Source organism: Lacerta agilis, chromosome 5 (genome assembly GCF_009819535.1).
Source record: "Lacerta agilis isolate rLacAgi1 chromosome 5, rLacAgi1.pri, whole genome shotgun sequence".
Taxonomy (NCBI): Eukaryota; Metazoa; Chordata; class Lepidosauria; order Squamata; family Lacertidae; genus Lacerta; species Lacerta agilis.
In genome coordinates, this window is record NC_046316.1 from 48,332,972 (window position 1) to 48,348,577 (window position 15,606).

The window sequence follows — 15,606 nt, forward strand, 5'->3', positions numbered from 1 at the left end:
TATGCTGTTCCGTACAACTGATTTCAGGTCCTTTTCACTCAAGTCATTCTACAGTAAACCTCCCCCCACCCCACCCCGGTAAGTGGTTGTGTTATTTACTTTTCCGTTTCGGAGAAATATTGTTCTTTCGGTCACGAAAAGCAATGACCTAACATCAGCGGCTGGTGCTTTCAACACTTCCACTACACCCCCCCCCCCACCAAATTCATTTCCCCACCCTGTCCCCTGCCTTTTGTATATGAAGTAGTGCGAGGTGACTCAGGCTGTCTTTTAGCTTCACAAAGAGCTTCTCCACGGAGTTACAGATGGAAGTTTTGCAAAGTGGCAAGCTACAGCTAGAGATTTAGTCGTTCCATGTGGGCTGGATTCAAACTGAGATCTCAGAAACTAAAGGAAAACAGAGCAGCACAGCCTCCATAGAATTCTGCCTAAGACATCTGTGCTGGAACACAGCTTTGTAATGAGAGGAACTGTACATTTTATTAACAAACAGTATGGGAAAAATCACAATTGCTTTTAAGATCATACCTCCTTAGGAGAACTGTAATTGGGAAAGCCTTGATGTTTTACTATTTGACTAGTTTAGAACCTTGGTGAATCACTGCAATAGCCATCATTTGGGCTTTAATGTGCATTTTATACTCTATATAAAACACCACTCCTTTTACAGCTTCTCCTACAGCTAATATGGTAACTAGAAATTGCAGTAGTGAAGCTTGCACTGCATTTCCCATTCTACTCTTTGATCTTGACTTCTACTCTCTTTATTAGCTATGCATTTAATATGCCCCCCAAAATATTATGTAGCAAGAAAATGATAAAATGATGGGACTTACAAAGTGAGCCAACAGCAAGGAAATACAATCCAGAATACATGTAATTGGCAGGCATTTTTAAAAACTGACAAAAAAAGTAGTCCAGGTATTCAGTAAAAGCTACTTCCCCCCCTTGAGTCTGCTAAAAATTAAAATGGATTATTGTCTATATCTAATTAATCACTTTAATTATAAGATCTATTAAAAAACCTTGATTTTCCCTTTACAATTAGCCTTGTCACATATAGTTCCATGATTGCTTTATATTACCACAACTTATAATTATATATTAAAAATATGTATACATACTCATGAAAAAGTTTAGCTTTGTATTTATAGAATGTATGTCTTCTATGAAAGTTGAACCCTAGTCTGAAATGGCCAAGTAAGAAATCATGACATTCATATGCTTGCTTACCATGTTAAGTGGTTTTTAAAAAATAGAACTGTGCAATTACTATGGTTTATGGACTATTCCACAGCTGAAATAAAACCCAAGTATGTGATTTAAGTACCCATATATTTCCTATTACCATACCTCTCCCTTCTCTGCCTATGCTATCTTTTTCCTTCCTTCCTTTATCTCTCCATGAAAATTTTAACTGTAAGTTCCTCGGGGCAGAAACCTGTCTTTTGCTTATGCTATTCTGCAAAGCACTATGTACACTGATGATGCTACATTAATAAGAAGAAGTTAGAAAAGAACTCAAGGACATGCTTGTTTGGCTGCATTTTATAGTGATACTTTCGTCATCACATCAAACCTTTATACTGCAAGTTGTATAGCAACCAGGAATTAAAAGTGAATGATTGATCAAATAATCTTAATCTAATAAGAAAATCTTTAGACCAAGAATTCCCCTGAATTTTGCTTGCGCTACATCCCACGTTCTCTCCAAGTATGAGCATCAGCACTTGAAAGTGCCCCTTGCTTCTGACCTCTTTTGAATTAAACACATTTAGATTGTATCAACAGTGTCATCCACCAACCGCAAGACTAAACAGGCAGAGTTTGCTGTGTTCACTCTTTCGCTGCTCGGAAATCTGAGGTGTCACAACACAGCCACCTAAGAAAACTGGTTCCCTAGCAACGTTTACTATACCAAACCTCTAAGAGAAAGTAATTTGATTTTTTAAAACACAAATAATAGTGTAAGCATTTGCTGTACTATAAAATAAGACTGAGGGGGAACCTTAAAAAAAAATAGTGGCTGTCAGGAAATGACCATCAGGTGCTTTTTATATCTGCTTAGACATATTGCAGCCACTCCAGGTCATTTCATAGGGTGCAAGCAAAAGGAACTCTGATCTGCATTCTCTACAGCATATGCACAAATAAATAATAAATGCTGAGACACGACTGAGTGTACATCTACCTGGCTTCTATTTTCAACATGCATGCAGTATTTTCATACTGTTTGGTATGCCGGCAGGTATACATACTGTATTGCTGGTATCTGCTTCAAGCAGAGATTTCCCCCCACCCCTAACACTGTACCTTCTATAGTAATGCTGGGATATAAAGGTATTTACTCCATCAAAGATTGTGTGATGCAGATATCATTACAGGATCTGATTAGATCATGGTATTCTAATAGAGATCAAATAGTAGTTTTCCTTCTTTTTTCCAGTGTCTATAAATTATCCCCTTTCTCTGTGCTATCAAAGAACGTTAATTTTAAAGGTTTGATCTAGGGATTCCCATGTAAGTGTATAGTTATTATAAGAGGAAAAAGAAAAGAAAGAAAGAAAATAAAAAGAAAGCGAGAGAGTGCTGGAACATTTTTAAGCAGTGTAATCAATATATTTTGCTTTGTACTATTTCCCTGTAACAATGACCAAAAAGATCTACTTCAGATTTGGAAAACCAGCTTTAAAGGAAAAGCTAGACAACAAAAAGCAAGGAAGTACTCACCTCTTCACGTAATTTTATCAACTGCAACATGAACGCACAAAAAAGATAAAAAGGAAAGAAATGGCAGGAAAGAAAGATCAGTTGTGTGACAGGATACAGAATTAACATTGACAATTTATCTGTTTACATGTTTAGCATTTAAAAATCACAGACAAACACATTAAAAGAACCTAAACATAGACTACATGCAGAGTTTTTTGAACGAATAAAGATCACTTTCTCACACTGTCACATTAAACAAAGAGAATAGTGTGAAATTCTCTTTTAAACCACATCTAAGACACCATCATGAAATAAAGGGGAATGACTTCATAGAAGTCTATAATATAAAGGGGGAAAACAAGTTTACTATTCCTCTCTTCTAAGATAGTACAGTTGAAGTGATTTTGTATATACAAGTTTTCAGAATGTTTTTCTATTTTTTAGTACTGACACCTGCCTTTTTATTTCTCTCATATATTATCTTGATAAGAATACTATAGTAAGTGGCTACTGAGGCATCAGTTGATTGTGTATATCTTGCAAATGCCTGCTCTACTTTAACACAGCTACTTTTAAAAATAATAACATGCCTATGCAATTTAGTATAGCATATTATTACTTGTGTACCTAAGTTAAAAATGAATGGATGAGCAAATTAACTAATGTAATGGTACAGAATTACTGTACATAACATAATTTTGACTACACTATCTTTTACAGAATTTATCTCCCAAAGTTATTGTCACTGCTAACCCCCCCCCCTTTTTTTTTAGTTGCCTACTTTTACTAAAGCTACAGTAGCAGGAATCCTTTCAACTGATCTAGTCAGTTATACTTCAAAATATTCTTCATTAGAACATTATCCAGTTGTGCTGGGGTACAAAGAAGCACACCTATTCATTTGCAACAAATGCAGAAGGAATGATGGTTAGTCACTAAACAAGGTTGAATATTCTCTCATTGTGGATACCTTATTTTGGCAATTAAGGTGGCCACTTCTGCACTGACCACACCCATTTATGCACTAGTTTTAAATGGATAACATTTTTTTTCTACAGTCAGGAAGTTTCCAATTAAAGAAGAAACGGAAGATGCCCCCTTAGGTGTCACTCTAAAACTAAAAGATGTACCGCTGCCAAACAAATCAAGAGATGGTGCTTCTGCTCACTAGGAAAGGAAGCTGCTGCAGTTGGAAGCTCTTTAGAAAAGAAGCTTTCCAAGGATCTGCTATCAAGTAAACACACAGGCATTCTCCATCCCCATCCCACCTGCCCTAAAATTTAAAGCCCTTTCATTTGCTTTCTTGCTTCCCCCTCACTTCTCGCAGCACTATTCCCACCCACCCCCCACACCCATGAGGTCACTATTCCTCAGCTGGCTGTGATACTTTAAGGGCCAAAGTTTAAAACTACTTTCCTGCAATAGAGAGCATTTGGGGCATGACACTCTGCCACAGTCAATGAGAGTTTTAAAATGCTCCACATTTGTTTTTTCAATAGGTCCCAAACAAAAAAAATGTTCTATCTTGTTTGTGCTGCATGGCTGAATATAAGCTCTGCATAGAATTTGCAACTAAGCTAAGTAATGGCAGATTTTCTTTTTTAAATGATGACTGAAAGAAATTCATTCAAATTAACAAAAGATTTTCCCCCATTTAACAATGATGGCACTCGATGAAATTCTGCAACTGCTATTTTAAAAAATGTACTATATAAAGCTTGTCAAATTCAAACAGCATTAAAATGTGTGTAGCCACCATTTTAGGTTATGATAATCAGCATATTTTCTGAAACAAAGATTCTCCTTTTTTCCAATTTGATACAAGCGGTAATCTGTTCCTTTGTAGACTAAAAAAAAAAAAATCTGGTTTACGCTGGTTTGAACCAGTGGAATCTCTTGTGGCTAAGCCTTCTGCTGTGAGTAGAATCAAAACTGCGTCGCAGAGTGTGTGCACGTCTGTGAGGCATGTCACGTGACATGGAGAACTACCGAATTCCCCCCCGCCCAAGAAGCTGATAACGCTACTGCCGTCTCTGCCCGCATACAGATAACGAATAAATGCTGAACTCTATTAAACGCCCTTTACACATTATCGTGGGTCGAACACACAATTTTCTGAACTTGTGATGACAGTCTATTTATTTTGCTATAAACTCTCGGCATGTAACGAACAGATTTGTGACTGGTAATGATCTGCTCTGCCAGGGCTATATGAAGTGATACAGACCTCCTTTAGATCTTGGGGAATTAAATTGACCAACTTCACCCCCTGGTCTGTTTCTGGAGTTTTGACACACTTTATGCACAGCAAGTCCAAATCTTCCATTATCAGAGCTTAGTTGTCAAAAATTAGGTAACCATATCACCACAAAATATTTATGTTCTATAGGTAGCATATATGCTGCCTTGATGTACTTTTTTCATTTTAGACCTACTGGAAAAGTCTAATTAAGAATGTTCTCACATTAGCCCAATAAATCTAATTTCAGAAAGAAAACAGTGTTTCATATCAAATTGTGGAATTTGTAAATACCAAATACATACCCAACATATTTTTTGCAAGCAAACGATTTATTAATGAATGATATGCTTCTTTTTCTGAACAACGGACCTACCACCCTCTCCAGTAACCACAAAATATTAAGTGGAAGTTACAACTTAGTACTACCGGTATATTGCTGCATTGAAGCAACTGGGCCTTTCAAACGATTTGATGAATGCAGCCAGACATAATTACAAAGACCAGCTGAAAATACTTGAGTGGTTAAAACACCACACTGTGTGTGTGTGCGTATATATATATTCTCATTCTGTGATGTGTAATGGACAACATTTAATTGTTTACTATAAATTAGTAAAGTGTGCTCCTGGAGGGAAAAGATAACCCAACTACGAACCATCCGGTTTTTCCCTCCTGCCTTTGTACTGCAAAATGTGCTACATCTGATTATGTTTCACTCGATTTAAATTGGAAGAAAATTAATCAACACAAAGCCAAGAAATTAAGTAAATCCAGAATATAGTGAGCCCAAAGCCATTTATCCCTATCAAGGATGTTTCTTTTTACAGAGAAAAAGCACAGACTGGGAATAGCAGCTTTTACATACATTAATATACCTATGTTGGGTCTGCCATTGCCTTAAAGTAGGCAACAAATCATGAAATTCATCTTAGACAATGTTGTCAACAGCACAGAACCAAAATGCCGCAATATAGAATTTCAAATATTTCACATTCTTTATTGTTTCCAACTAAGGGTCATTCACAAATTATTTGAGATCCAATTCTGTATACGTACTAGAATAACAAAGTTATACCAGTATACCTCTGAAACACAACTAGACAGAGTGAATCAACAGGTAACATATTCCTCACTATCACATATGCTTAAATGTATTACACACAGAGTTCACATTCTCAAAAACTGAATATGTTTAATATTACTGACACTGATCTAGAGCTCCCTGACTATAGAAGTTTCTAGCTCTCTTGGCTAAGTCTCTATTCAGATATTTATCAGGTGGTGTGAAGAGGTCAATACTCCTACTTTGCCAAAACCCAAGACAGTTATTTTTATGCAGCATCTGCTTTTCAGTGATTTATGTATTGATTTATGTTACATTTGGGGATTAGAGTGGTGGACAAACCACTTTCATTTCTGCAATTTAACCTTAACCTGATTAAACGGTCAAACAGCAGCAAATGAATTTGACAGATCCACGACTTTTAATATATAAATCAAGGTGTTCTACACTAGTGTTACAGAAATGAATCTGAGCATTGGGCATATTGAAATTCTTCACACTTTACATATATCCTTTGGGTGCTAAAGCTATAAGGCTTTCTAAATCTAGGCCCCAAAAGAGCTGAGTGATACAGATTAATAATTGTGCTTTCTCATTATGGATAGTCTTACTAGTAACATGAAACAAGAAATGAAGTATTATAGAACATTTGCCCGATATCCCTGAGAGAGAAGACAACCAGGGCTTTTATGTAGCCGGAACTTGCCGGAACTCAGTTCCAGCACCTCTCAGGTGGGCGCCATTGCCATTATAAGAGAACAAGGGATGCATTCATGGTTAGTTCCGGCACCTCTTTTTCTAGAAAAATAGCACCGAAAAAGACAGAGTGTCTGTCAATTTTGGCAAAATAGGATATACGTATAATGTTAATATTTAGGAAAATGAAGAAACAATATTTTCTTGTGTATATATTTTGACCAACGTTTGCCACAGAATGATTTCTTGAATTAATTTCAATTAGTTTCTTGCTCCTTTCATAAATACACAATTTACAAATATATTGCTAACATACATAAAAAGTATCAGCCAGTAGTTTTCCGGAGATAAAATTTGTTTCTCCTTAAAGTTTGAGAACAAAAGTAAAAAAATTATTCTACAAAATAATAAACTCTGTTTTAAACTAGAGTTTTTATCATAACTTTTCTTTCAAGGCTGGTGTCACATGTAATTTACTGTGCAATCTGAAAACAAGCAATGGAATTTGAATCCAGGAGCCTAAACCTCCATTTTTGAGGTTTGAACTTTGTCCATGGTATCTGAATGTCCAATGTTTTTTGTCTGAAAATGATGCCCACTTTTATAATATCTTTCAAACTTATGGGGAATTTGGACAATACCCTTATTAAATAATTGCACATTAAGAAGCTGTAGGCTATAAAGGCAGGACCACAATCTAGCCAAAGTTATATGCTTTATGGTCCCAATGATTTCAATAGGAGAATGAAGCATAACTCATCACTATACAATGGAACTTAAAAGGTCTTAATTAGCAGTAGCTGGGTCCTTAATTAGGCTATATCCTTAGTGTACAAGCTACCAGTAATTTTAATTTATTATGCAACATATGGCCAGTATAGAACTTCGCTCTCTAATACCCCATGTTAAAAGAAACAATAATTTTAAACATACGAATGTATTAAAGTATTACCAAGTTTTTAGAATTAGAAACATTATGAAAGGAAAGTTCAAATTGAAATCAGTAAGAAACTTTCTTAAATATTAGACTTTCTTCTAACTTCACACACCATTTGTTTGTTACTAGGCATTTAAAACTTCAATCTAATTCTGTCAAGTTTGAATTAACTTCTTCATGTAGGAAGGTCTCAAAGTAGGCAAACCCAGGAACAGGTCTTAAAAAAACTATATAAAGCTAAAGCTAAAGCTTTATATAGATACAATAATGTGTTAAGCTGTGAAAATACTTGTTCTTTAATAATTGGGGGGAGGATCCTACTAGGACATTTGTTACAGTGTAATGAACACTAAACATAATATTAATTAACAGGCACATAGTTCTTCCCTTAAAACACTAGTATTTTATACTGTATCTATTCGAATGATATACTTTTGGGCATAATTTGCAGTTTTACTCAAGAAAAGAACATCTGATTCAGAGAAAACAACCTACATAGAAACAGAGAAACTGTCAGATTCTGAAAGCTCATTTTCATTTGTTTTGCCTGCCAGTGTTGATTTAATTATGCTTCATTCTTATCAAAGCTGCATTATGTAATTTTTTATTCCTTTTACATGTGTTTGAGGTGAAGACCTTGGCTTTGTCGGCAAACATTGTGTTTCAAGTTATTCCTTAAGTACCAAATAATAAAGAAGAAGAGAAGAAAAGATCCCCCCCCTTTTTTTTTAAAAAAAGAAAAGATAGCAGACAGCGATCACAAGGTAAAGGGTTAAATTGTAAGATCTCCAAGAAACATTTTGAAGTTGATTAAGACCCCAGCTTTGCATTAAACAGTATCACTTCCACATGAGTTGTTACTAATGCTGTTAAGGAGCAGCTTGAGAAGCCCAGTGTGCCAATGACCTCCTTCACCCTCCAGCCACCCACTAGGGCTTCTTGATTAGCATCCTACCTGGATCTCTGAGGAATTCCCATCATCCCCTAGGAGCTCATTCCTCACCTCGTCACTGTAGGCAATCCGTGACCTTTTCTGTAAAACAAAAAGAGAAAGGGAAAAAAATGTGAGCAAGCAAGGCTCCGGAGTCATCACTATCAAGGCTGATCATCTCAAAACCTCGAGAGCCCTCTAATGGATACCCATTTGATGAAAAAATCTCTAAAGAAAGTTATCACAAAGTAGTTTTGACAACAGGATGTCAAATGCAATACAGAAATTACCAGCACTTTTGGCGGGATATTTAAATTAAATCCCTTCCCCAAAATGAATCTAGCAAAGCACAGCATACACAGAAAAAGTTTTTCTCATTATGTTCAATAGGAGCAAGCCCCAAATCCTGATTTTCATTCACTGAATTCCCTCCCTCAAACCAAATGATCCCTATGTCATTTCACACTTCCCTAACTCTGTTTAACCAAATGTCTGATTATGTGAACCTCTTGGATATGCGCCAGGTCACAGAGAAGTGAGCTTATATTGGATAGCAAGCAGGAATTACAATCTAATCTTTATATTTGGTATAGATATACCAAGAATGGAAGTACAAATATCAAAACAACAAATCAATAAGACCAGGGGAGATTTTTTTTTTTATCCTGTTCAGTTTCCTTCCTATACTATATTAGAAAACTTTTAAACAAAGAACTGCTACGTCTCAAAAGGCCAAACACAAAGCCTGAAATCCAGTTGATTATAATCACATAGTGAACTCAGTGCTGAAAAAGGGAGGAAGGCATGCAGACAAACAAGGGTTAGCTTGGGGGGGGGGTGGAATTCAGCTAAACTGGACTGTAAGAGATCTTCATGAGTTGCTGCTTTGGGGAGAACTGATGCACTGTCTTTTCCTCAATTGGAGGCAGGCATCCATGATTAAACAATCTCCCTCCTGCACCGGGATACTAACACAGATTAGATTGCAAGGCATCATACCGGGCAATTCTTATTGGATTAAACTAGATGTGATAAAAATTGCAGCTTTGTTCAAAATCCTTTTGATGTATTTGGTCTTTTCCCATGGTGTATGAGGCAACTGGAGAATCCTAACATTGAGCTTTCCATGCAAGACACCTAGCTAGCTTCTGGGAGTATGCCAAATGAAAGTTGAGCATACGCATTCAGTAGCCAAGCATATGAAAAACCTATTACATAAAAACTGAAAAATTATAACTCCACTGGGGAAAAAGCTAGCTTTAAACTAAACTTTCAAGCACAATATTTGAAAGGTCTCACTCTTTCCTGGCCCTCATGTGAACTGGTCTGTGCTCAAGCTACCACACTGCATTAATAGTTACAATTTGGTGCCCCCCACCCTTGAAAGTGAGATTAAAGCTGAGGTTTGAATTCGAAATGAAGAATGTAATCCTGAACATGTAAACTAATTTTATTTCCAATGTTTTACATTTTTCTCCCTTCTTTGAAAACGGGTTTGCAGATTTAGCTGGCAACTCAATTTACTGAATTTAAATCTGATACAGTATATCAATTTTCAACTTTCAAGACCAAAGAAAAACTTTCAAGCTGATCAATTTACAAACAAAATGCCAAATAAGAAAGCAGTTAATACTTCACCTAGCAAGTAATTTGTAAGTTTTAGAGTTCTTTTAATTTTAATGGTTATTTGTGGCACCCTTAACATTATGAAACCCCTAGTATTCAACAGAATATATATATACTAAAGCCTCAGTCATACAAACCATAGAACTTGTATAATGGACATAGCATATCCTACCCCCTTTTTACTATTTGGATATCTCAGACACAGCAGTTTCATATTAACCAAGTAAAAGCAGTCTCTACAGCATTAAAGGAAATGGGAACCTTTAAAGAGGCTGTGGTATCAGAGCTGCCTGTTTAAATTATTCATTTCATCACTATGGGGGACTAAAACACTCTGCAGTATGCAAGAATATCATATGGAGATGGGTTTTGTTTTTCTCTTTTTTCACCAAAAAGCCAACAAATTGGCATAGATTGCTCAATTATGATATTATCCTGTTTTTTGTTTGATATACATCAGACAAGGAAAGAAGTTACAAATGCATGTCAATACATGATCCAATCTTTCTTTTCCATTTAAGATTTTCAGTTTAAGATTAAGTTTAACCATACACAGTCAATAGCTACCAATAGCAATGGTATTTGTGCCATTACAGATATGCAACCACAATGATCTGAAAATAGGTTTGCCCATTAAGCAACTGGACTGTGTGTGCTCTTTCAAGCCTGCACCAGAGTATACTCATATGTGCGTGCGCACACACAGCTGGAGAAGATTTTAGTTTAACTTCCTCTTAATTCACTGTCCAGGTTTGGAAAGGAACAAGTGCTTTTTGCATCAAGGAAAATGGGGTGTGTGTATGTGTGCATGTATGTGTGCACAAGGCTTACAGCCTAAATACACATTACATTGATCACAGCAAGTCACATATAAAACAGGCTCTGTCTCTTGAGAATTCAAAAGCTCCCTCAGAGAAAAGTAGTAAAGGCCAGAGGGGATAACAGGCAAACACACAGGGAAGCAGAAGCCACTAACTGCCCCCTGTCTATCTATTTTATTATTTCTTCTTGAGTGGCTAATTGTCTCTAGGGTCTGAGAAGAAGATGAGTAAACATAATTACACATGAGATAATTTTTTTTGAAAAACCCCAGACAGATTGAGAAAAGCAGGCAATGTGCTCTTCCCTGTGCATTTCCCCACAATTTCCTCCCAGCATCCTCTTTGTCTCAAGAGAGCTCAAGAACTTGTAATTCCTAATAAAGGGTTGGTGAAGTAAGTAAGAGCTCAAGAATTCCAAGCCAGATCCTGGCTTACATTGTGGTTGCTTTGGACATGAAGAATGTCATATGTAAGCAGGCTCCTAAAACAAACAAACAATGTAGCTTGGGTTCAGTATTGTGACTGGGTGGCTCATGGAAATTCAATTGTGACTAATGGGGATTTGACCAAGTCTATGAACCTGGTTGTCAGAGGCACTGCCATTCCACCAGGTTCTAACATAAAAGGGAGGAAGCTGTAGCTCAGTGATAAAGCATGTGGTTTGCATAGACAAGGTCTCAGATTCAATTTCCCACATATCCAGTTTAAAGAATCTTAGGATGTAGGTTTAGAAAGGACACAGCTTGATACCTTGCATAGCAACTGTTAATCAGAGTAGATGGTATTGAACTAGAATCTAGCCACTTGATGAATCAGTAGTCTGAATAGGCTTAAAGCAGCTTCATATGTTCACACACCTCCCAGCATTAGCGGGAGAAACCTCAGAGATGGGTGTATATTTTACTGTGACATGAAATAATAACCCAGCCCTCTCCAAGTTCCTGTGGGAAGGGTTGGGGAATATTTCATCATGCTGGGCTTTGGAGAAGGTTGAAATAGTACTTATTTCATCTCGTGATATTACCACTGCATGAAAGGGGATATTACCATCTACATGAAGCCATTAGGAGTTTTGGAGCAAAGTGTCATAAATAGGGGGATGATACCCAACCCTATTTCTTTGTTACATCTGAAGTAGGAATGGCCTTGAGTATCTGGATGCAGTTGGGGACTGGTTCCAATAAATTAGTAAACTGCATGCCCTTGATGTGGTCTTACTCTCCCTGAAGGAACAAGTGTGTAGTTTGGGGGCACTCCTGAAACCAGCTCTGTCACTCAATGCAGATGCAACCTCAGTGGCTAGGACTGCCTTTTGCCGACTTCTGCCCCAGTGGCTTTGAGGGCCTTTTGCTAAAGCATCTATGGCTGTTCGTAGATGGGATAGCTTGACCACTGTTGTTTATGCACTGGCAACCTCACACAGTGGCATAGCAAGGGTGGGGCATAGGGGGTGGGGTTCCTTGGGTTCCTGGGAGGGGGGTGACACTTGGGGCCCCGAGCAAGCCACAGAGCGAGGCAGCCTCGCTCCGCAGCCTGCTTGCAAACCTGCTCGGCGGCCTGTGAGCAAGCCATGGAGTGAGGCCGCGCCGCCCCGCGCCTGCCCGCCAGCGCTGTTATGGGGCTGCCACACGCGATCAGCAGCTCGTGGGCCACTCCTGCGGCGACCCTGCAAGCCGCTGAGCGATCGGCAGCTCGTGGGGCTGCTGAGCATGAGTGGCGGGCATAAGGCCATGCTGCTTTTCACGCTCAGCGGCTTACACAGCCACCACGGGAGCAGCGGCGGTGGCCCGGCAGTGGAGAGAGCATGTGCCGGATTTGGCGCATTCTCACTCCGTGGCTGGGCTGCCACTGCTGCTCCCGTGGTGACCTTGTGAGCTGCTGAGCGATCAGCGGCTCATGGGGCTGCTGAGCGCGAGCAGCACGGCCTTACGCCCGCCGCTCACGCTCAGCAGCCCCATAAGCCGCTGATTGCTCAGCAGCTTGCAAGGTCACCATGCGCGCTCCATCCTGATGTTGCGTCGTGATGTCACAACGCAACATCATGACGCCCCGCCCCCAGGGGGTGCCTCCGTTTGCCGCCCTGGGTAGCGAGGAGGCTTCCTCTGTGCCTGACGTCACAGCTGGATTACTGCAATGTGTTCTGTGTGGGACTCTTGGCTAGAGGCTGTGGCTGATGCAAAATGCAGCAGCTAGGTTGATTGTGGGGACAAACTGTCACCAATGTATTACACCTTGCTTGTAAGAGTTGAACGCCCAGTCTGCAACCAGGCCAAGACCAACATATTGGTATTAACATTCCCATACAGTTCAAGAACAGGTTATTTGAGAGACCACCATATCTCTTATATATCCAGTAGATCACTGCAGTCTGTTGGAAAGTTTCTGCTGCAAGCTCTAAAGATCTCAGAAGCCTACTCCACAGTAACTTGGCTCAGGGCTTTTAGTCTGGCCATTGTGTTCTGTGGAACAGCATTCCTGTTGAGATATGACAGGCTCCCACTACCTGCACTTTCTGGAAACAGCTGAAGACATGTTTGTTCCAAAAGGCTTTCTTAGCTGGATAAATGGGTCTTTTCCCAGGAGGGTCTATTTTGTATTGTTTTAGTTGCATTGGCTTTTTTCAGTTTAACTGCCCCCCCCCCCCGTTTTTATGGTACATTGCCTTTAGTAGATTGTGTAGAAAGCAATTAATAGATTAAAGATATCATCATCAATAAAAAATATCAGTCCTCCCTCAGTTCTCCATATGTTGAAGATTCAACATTTGCAAACAGGGAGCCTGTTCTACTCAGGTTCACTCCATGTGCAATTTGAAACCCTGACCAGGATTCTACAAAAGTAGAACAGGCTTCCAAGTGCAAAAGTTCACATAGACATATGGGAGCAGCAATGGTGATTCAACAGAGATCATGAAGCCATGGAGCTCCTCTATGAGTGCCAACAAAATATGCAGCTACGAAAAGTAATGCTGGCTGCTAAACCAGAATATGTTGACCCCTGGATTTGAAATATACTTTTTACTATACAGATAAGAACACATAGCACCAGCAACAAGTAATTTCAATTTTTTTAAAAAAAAATGTATGTGATAATTCCCCAGGCATCTTCTGGCACTAGTCTGCCTTATCCCAAGTTTCTAAAACCTAGAGGTGGTCACTGGGTCTATAAAACAGCATCTATCCAAACAGAAATCTGTTCACTTTGCAAAAAAAAAAATTACATTGTTTTGACAGAGCTTTGTGTTCTGTGATGATTTTGTTGTAGATTATATTGAACTAAAACAAATTTACATCAATAGCACAGCTAACATTTATTGTCACGGTCCCTTTATTATCATGATCTCTCTCAATTATAAAAGAAGCAGTTTTATAGAACAACTAAACCTTTTGACTACAATTAGGTCCGACTGCCATATTCATTAATAAATAATTTGATACTACTTTTGATCACAATTTCATCCCAAAATGAATTGATCACATAAAAGACCAGGCCTTTGAACTAAAGTGCCCATTTGTTCTCTCAGAATCTAGCTAAAATATCAATACAGTACTCTCATTTGTCTTTAAAATAATAACTTCAAATAATCTTACTAGCACCCCTAAATGAAACAGATCATCACTAGAAATAGCAGTAGAACAAATTATACAGTGCAATCCTATACCCACTTATCTGGGAGTAAGCCAGATAAACTCAATTAGACTTACTTCTGTGTAGACATGTATAGGATTCCACTTTTATTGTAACAATTATAAAAGGTGCTTTATGCTCCTAATTTCACCATTCTGTATTGAGTGTAAATTTGTACTGTAGCCAAATGCAGGCATAATAGTTTGTGCTGGAAAATGTCACACACACTGCTACAGTTTGAAGGAACCCAATTCATAATGCATTTTATAAATAGTTAATGACTTCTATACATAAGCTAACCAGGCAAATCAAGAAATTGTCAACATTTTTAGTCTTAGTTGTCAGTTACCACTGTCTACTGCTACTTTATATGTATGTTTCTGGAAGAGACAGAAGCTTTACAGATTCTGTAATCCAATGCCTTTTCTGGGCAGCTCGATATGAGCTTAAGAGTTCCTATATACAGATTCTGCCCAGCAAAGGGCTGTCAAACACAAGTCCCGTCCCAGCACTCGTGAGTGTGTATGTGTGTGTGCAAGATGCATTGCGCGCAGAAAAGTGCTTCTTAATTCTACTAGGCACAGAAATACACATACGATTTGCTTATAGTTCAAGAGAAAGGTATAGTTTTGCACAGCAAAGGGGCAAGGTTATCTCAATTCAGTTTAACAAGAGTACTGCATTTTAAAGGGATTAATAAACCCAGCGGATACCCACTAAATGAGCCAAGTCTTTAGGACAACTCTCTGGAAACTCAAACTCAAATGCCTACCAAATGTACAACACCATCTAGACGATATGAGACATTATTCACTGCCCTTCCAAATAAAAGCAATCAACCTAGAAGTAGGCATGCTGTCTCTCCTCAAGAGAATAGATTGGTCAGCTGGCTGAGTTTTGTAGTTCTAGGCATAGTTTAGTTTGGTGAACACAAAAGTTTAAAAGCATTAC

At 38.4% G+C, this 15,606-nt stretch overlaps 1 protein-coding gene across 4 annotated transcripts in view; it reads right to left on the bottom strand.

The window, feature by feature from the left end:
• Positions 1-15,606, bottom strand: part of VTI1A (vesicle transport through interaction with t-SNAREs 1A) — a 235,080-nt gene that overhangs the window by 177,794 nt on the left and 41,680 nt on the right. For 2 of the 4 annotated variants that reach the window (XM_033149685.1, XM_033149687.1), the window contains exons 4-5: positions 8,606-8,683; positions 2,731-2,751 (exon numbers count right to left, since the gene is read on the bottom strand). In XM_033149685.1, the coding sequence (XP_033005576.1) occupies positions 2,731-2,751; positions 8,606-8,683 (99 nt within the window). The remainder of the gene's footprint in view (positions 1-2,730; positions 2,752-8,605; positions 8,684-15,606) is intronic. The other 2 variants (XM_033149686.1, XM_033149688.1) reach the window with 1 other exon arrangement.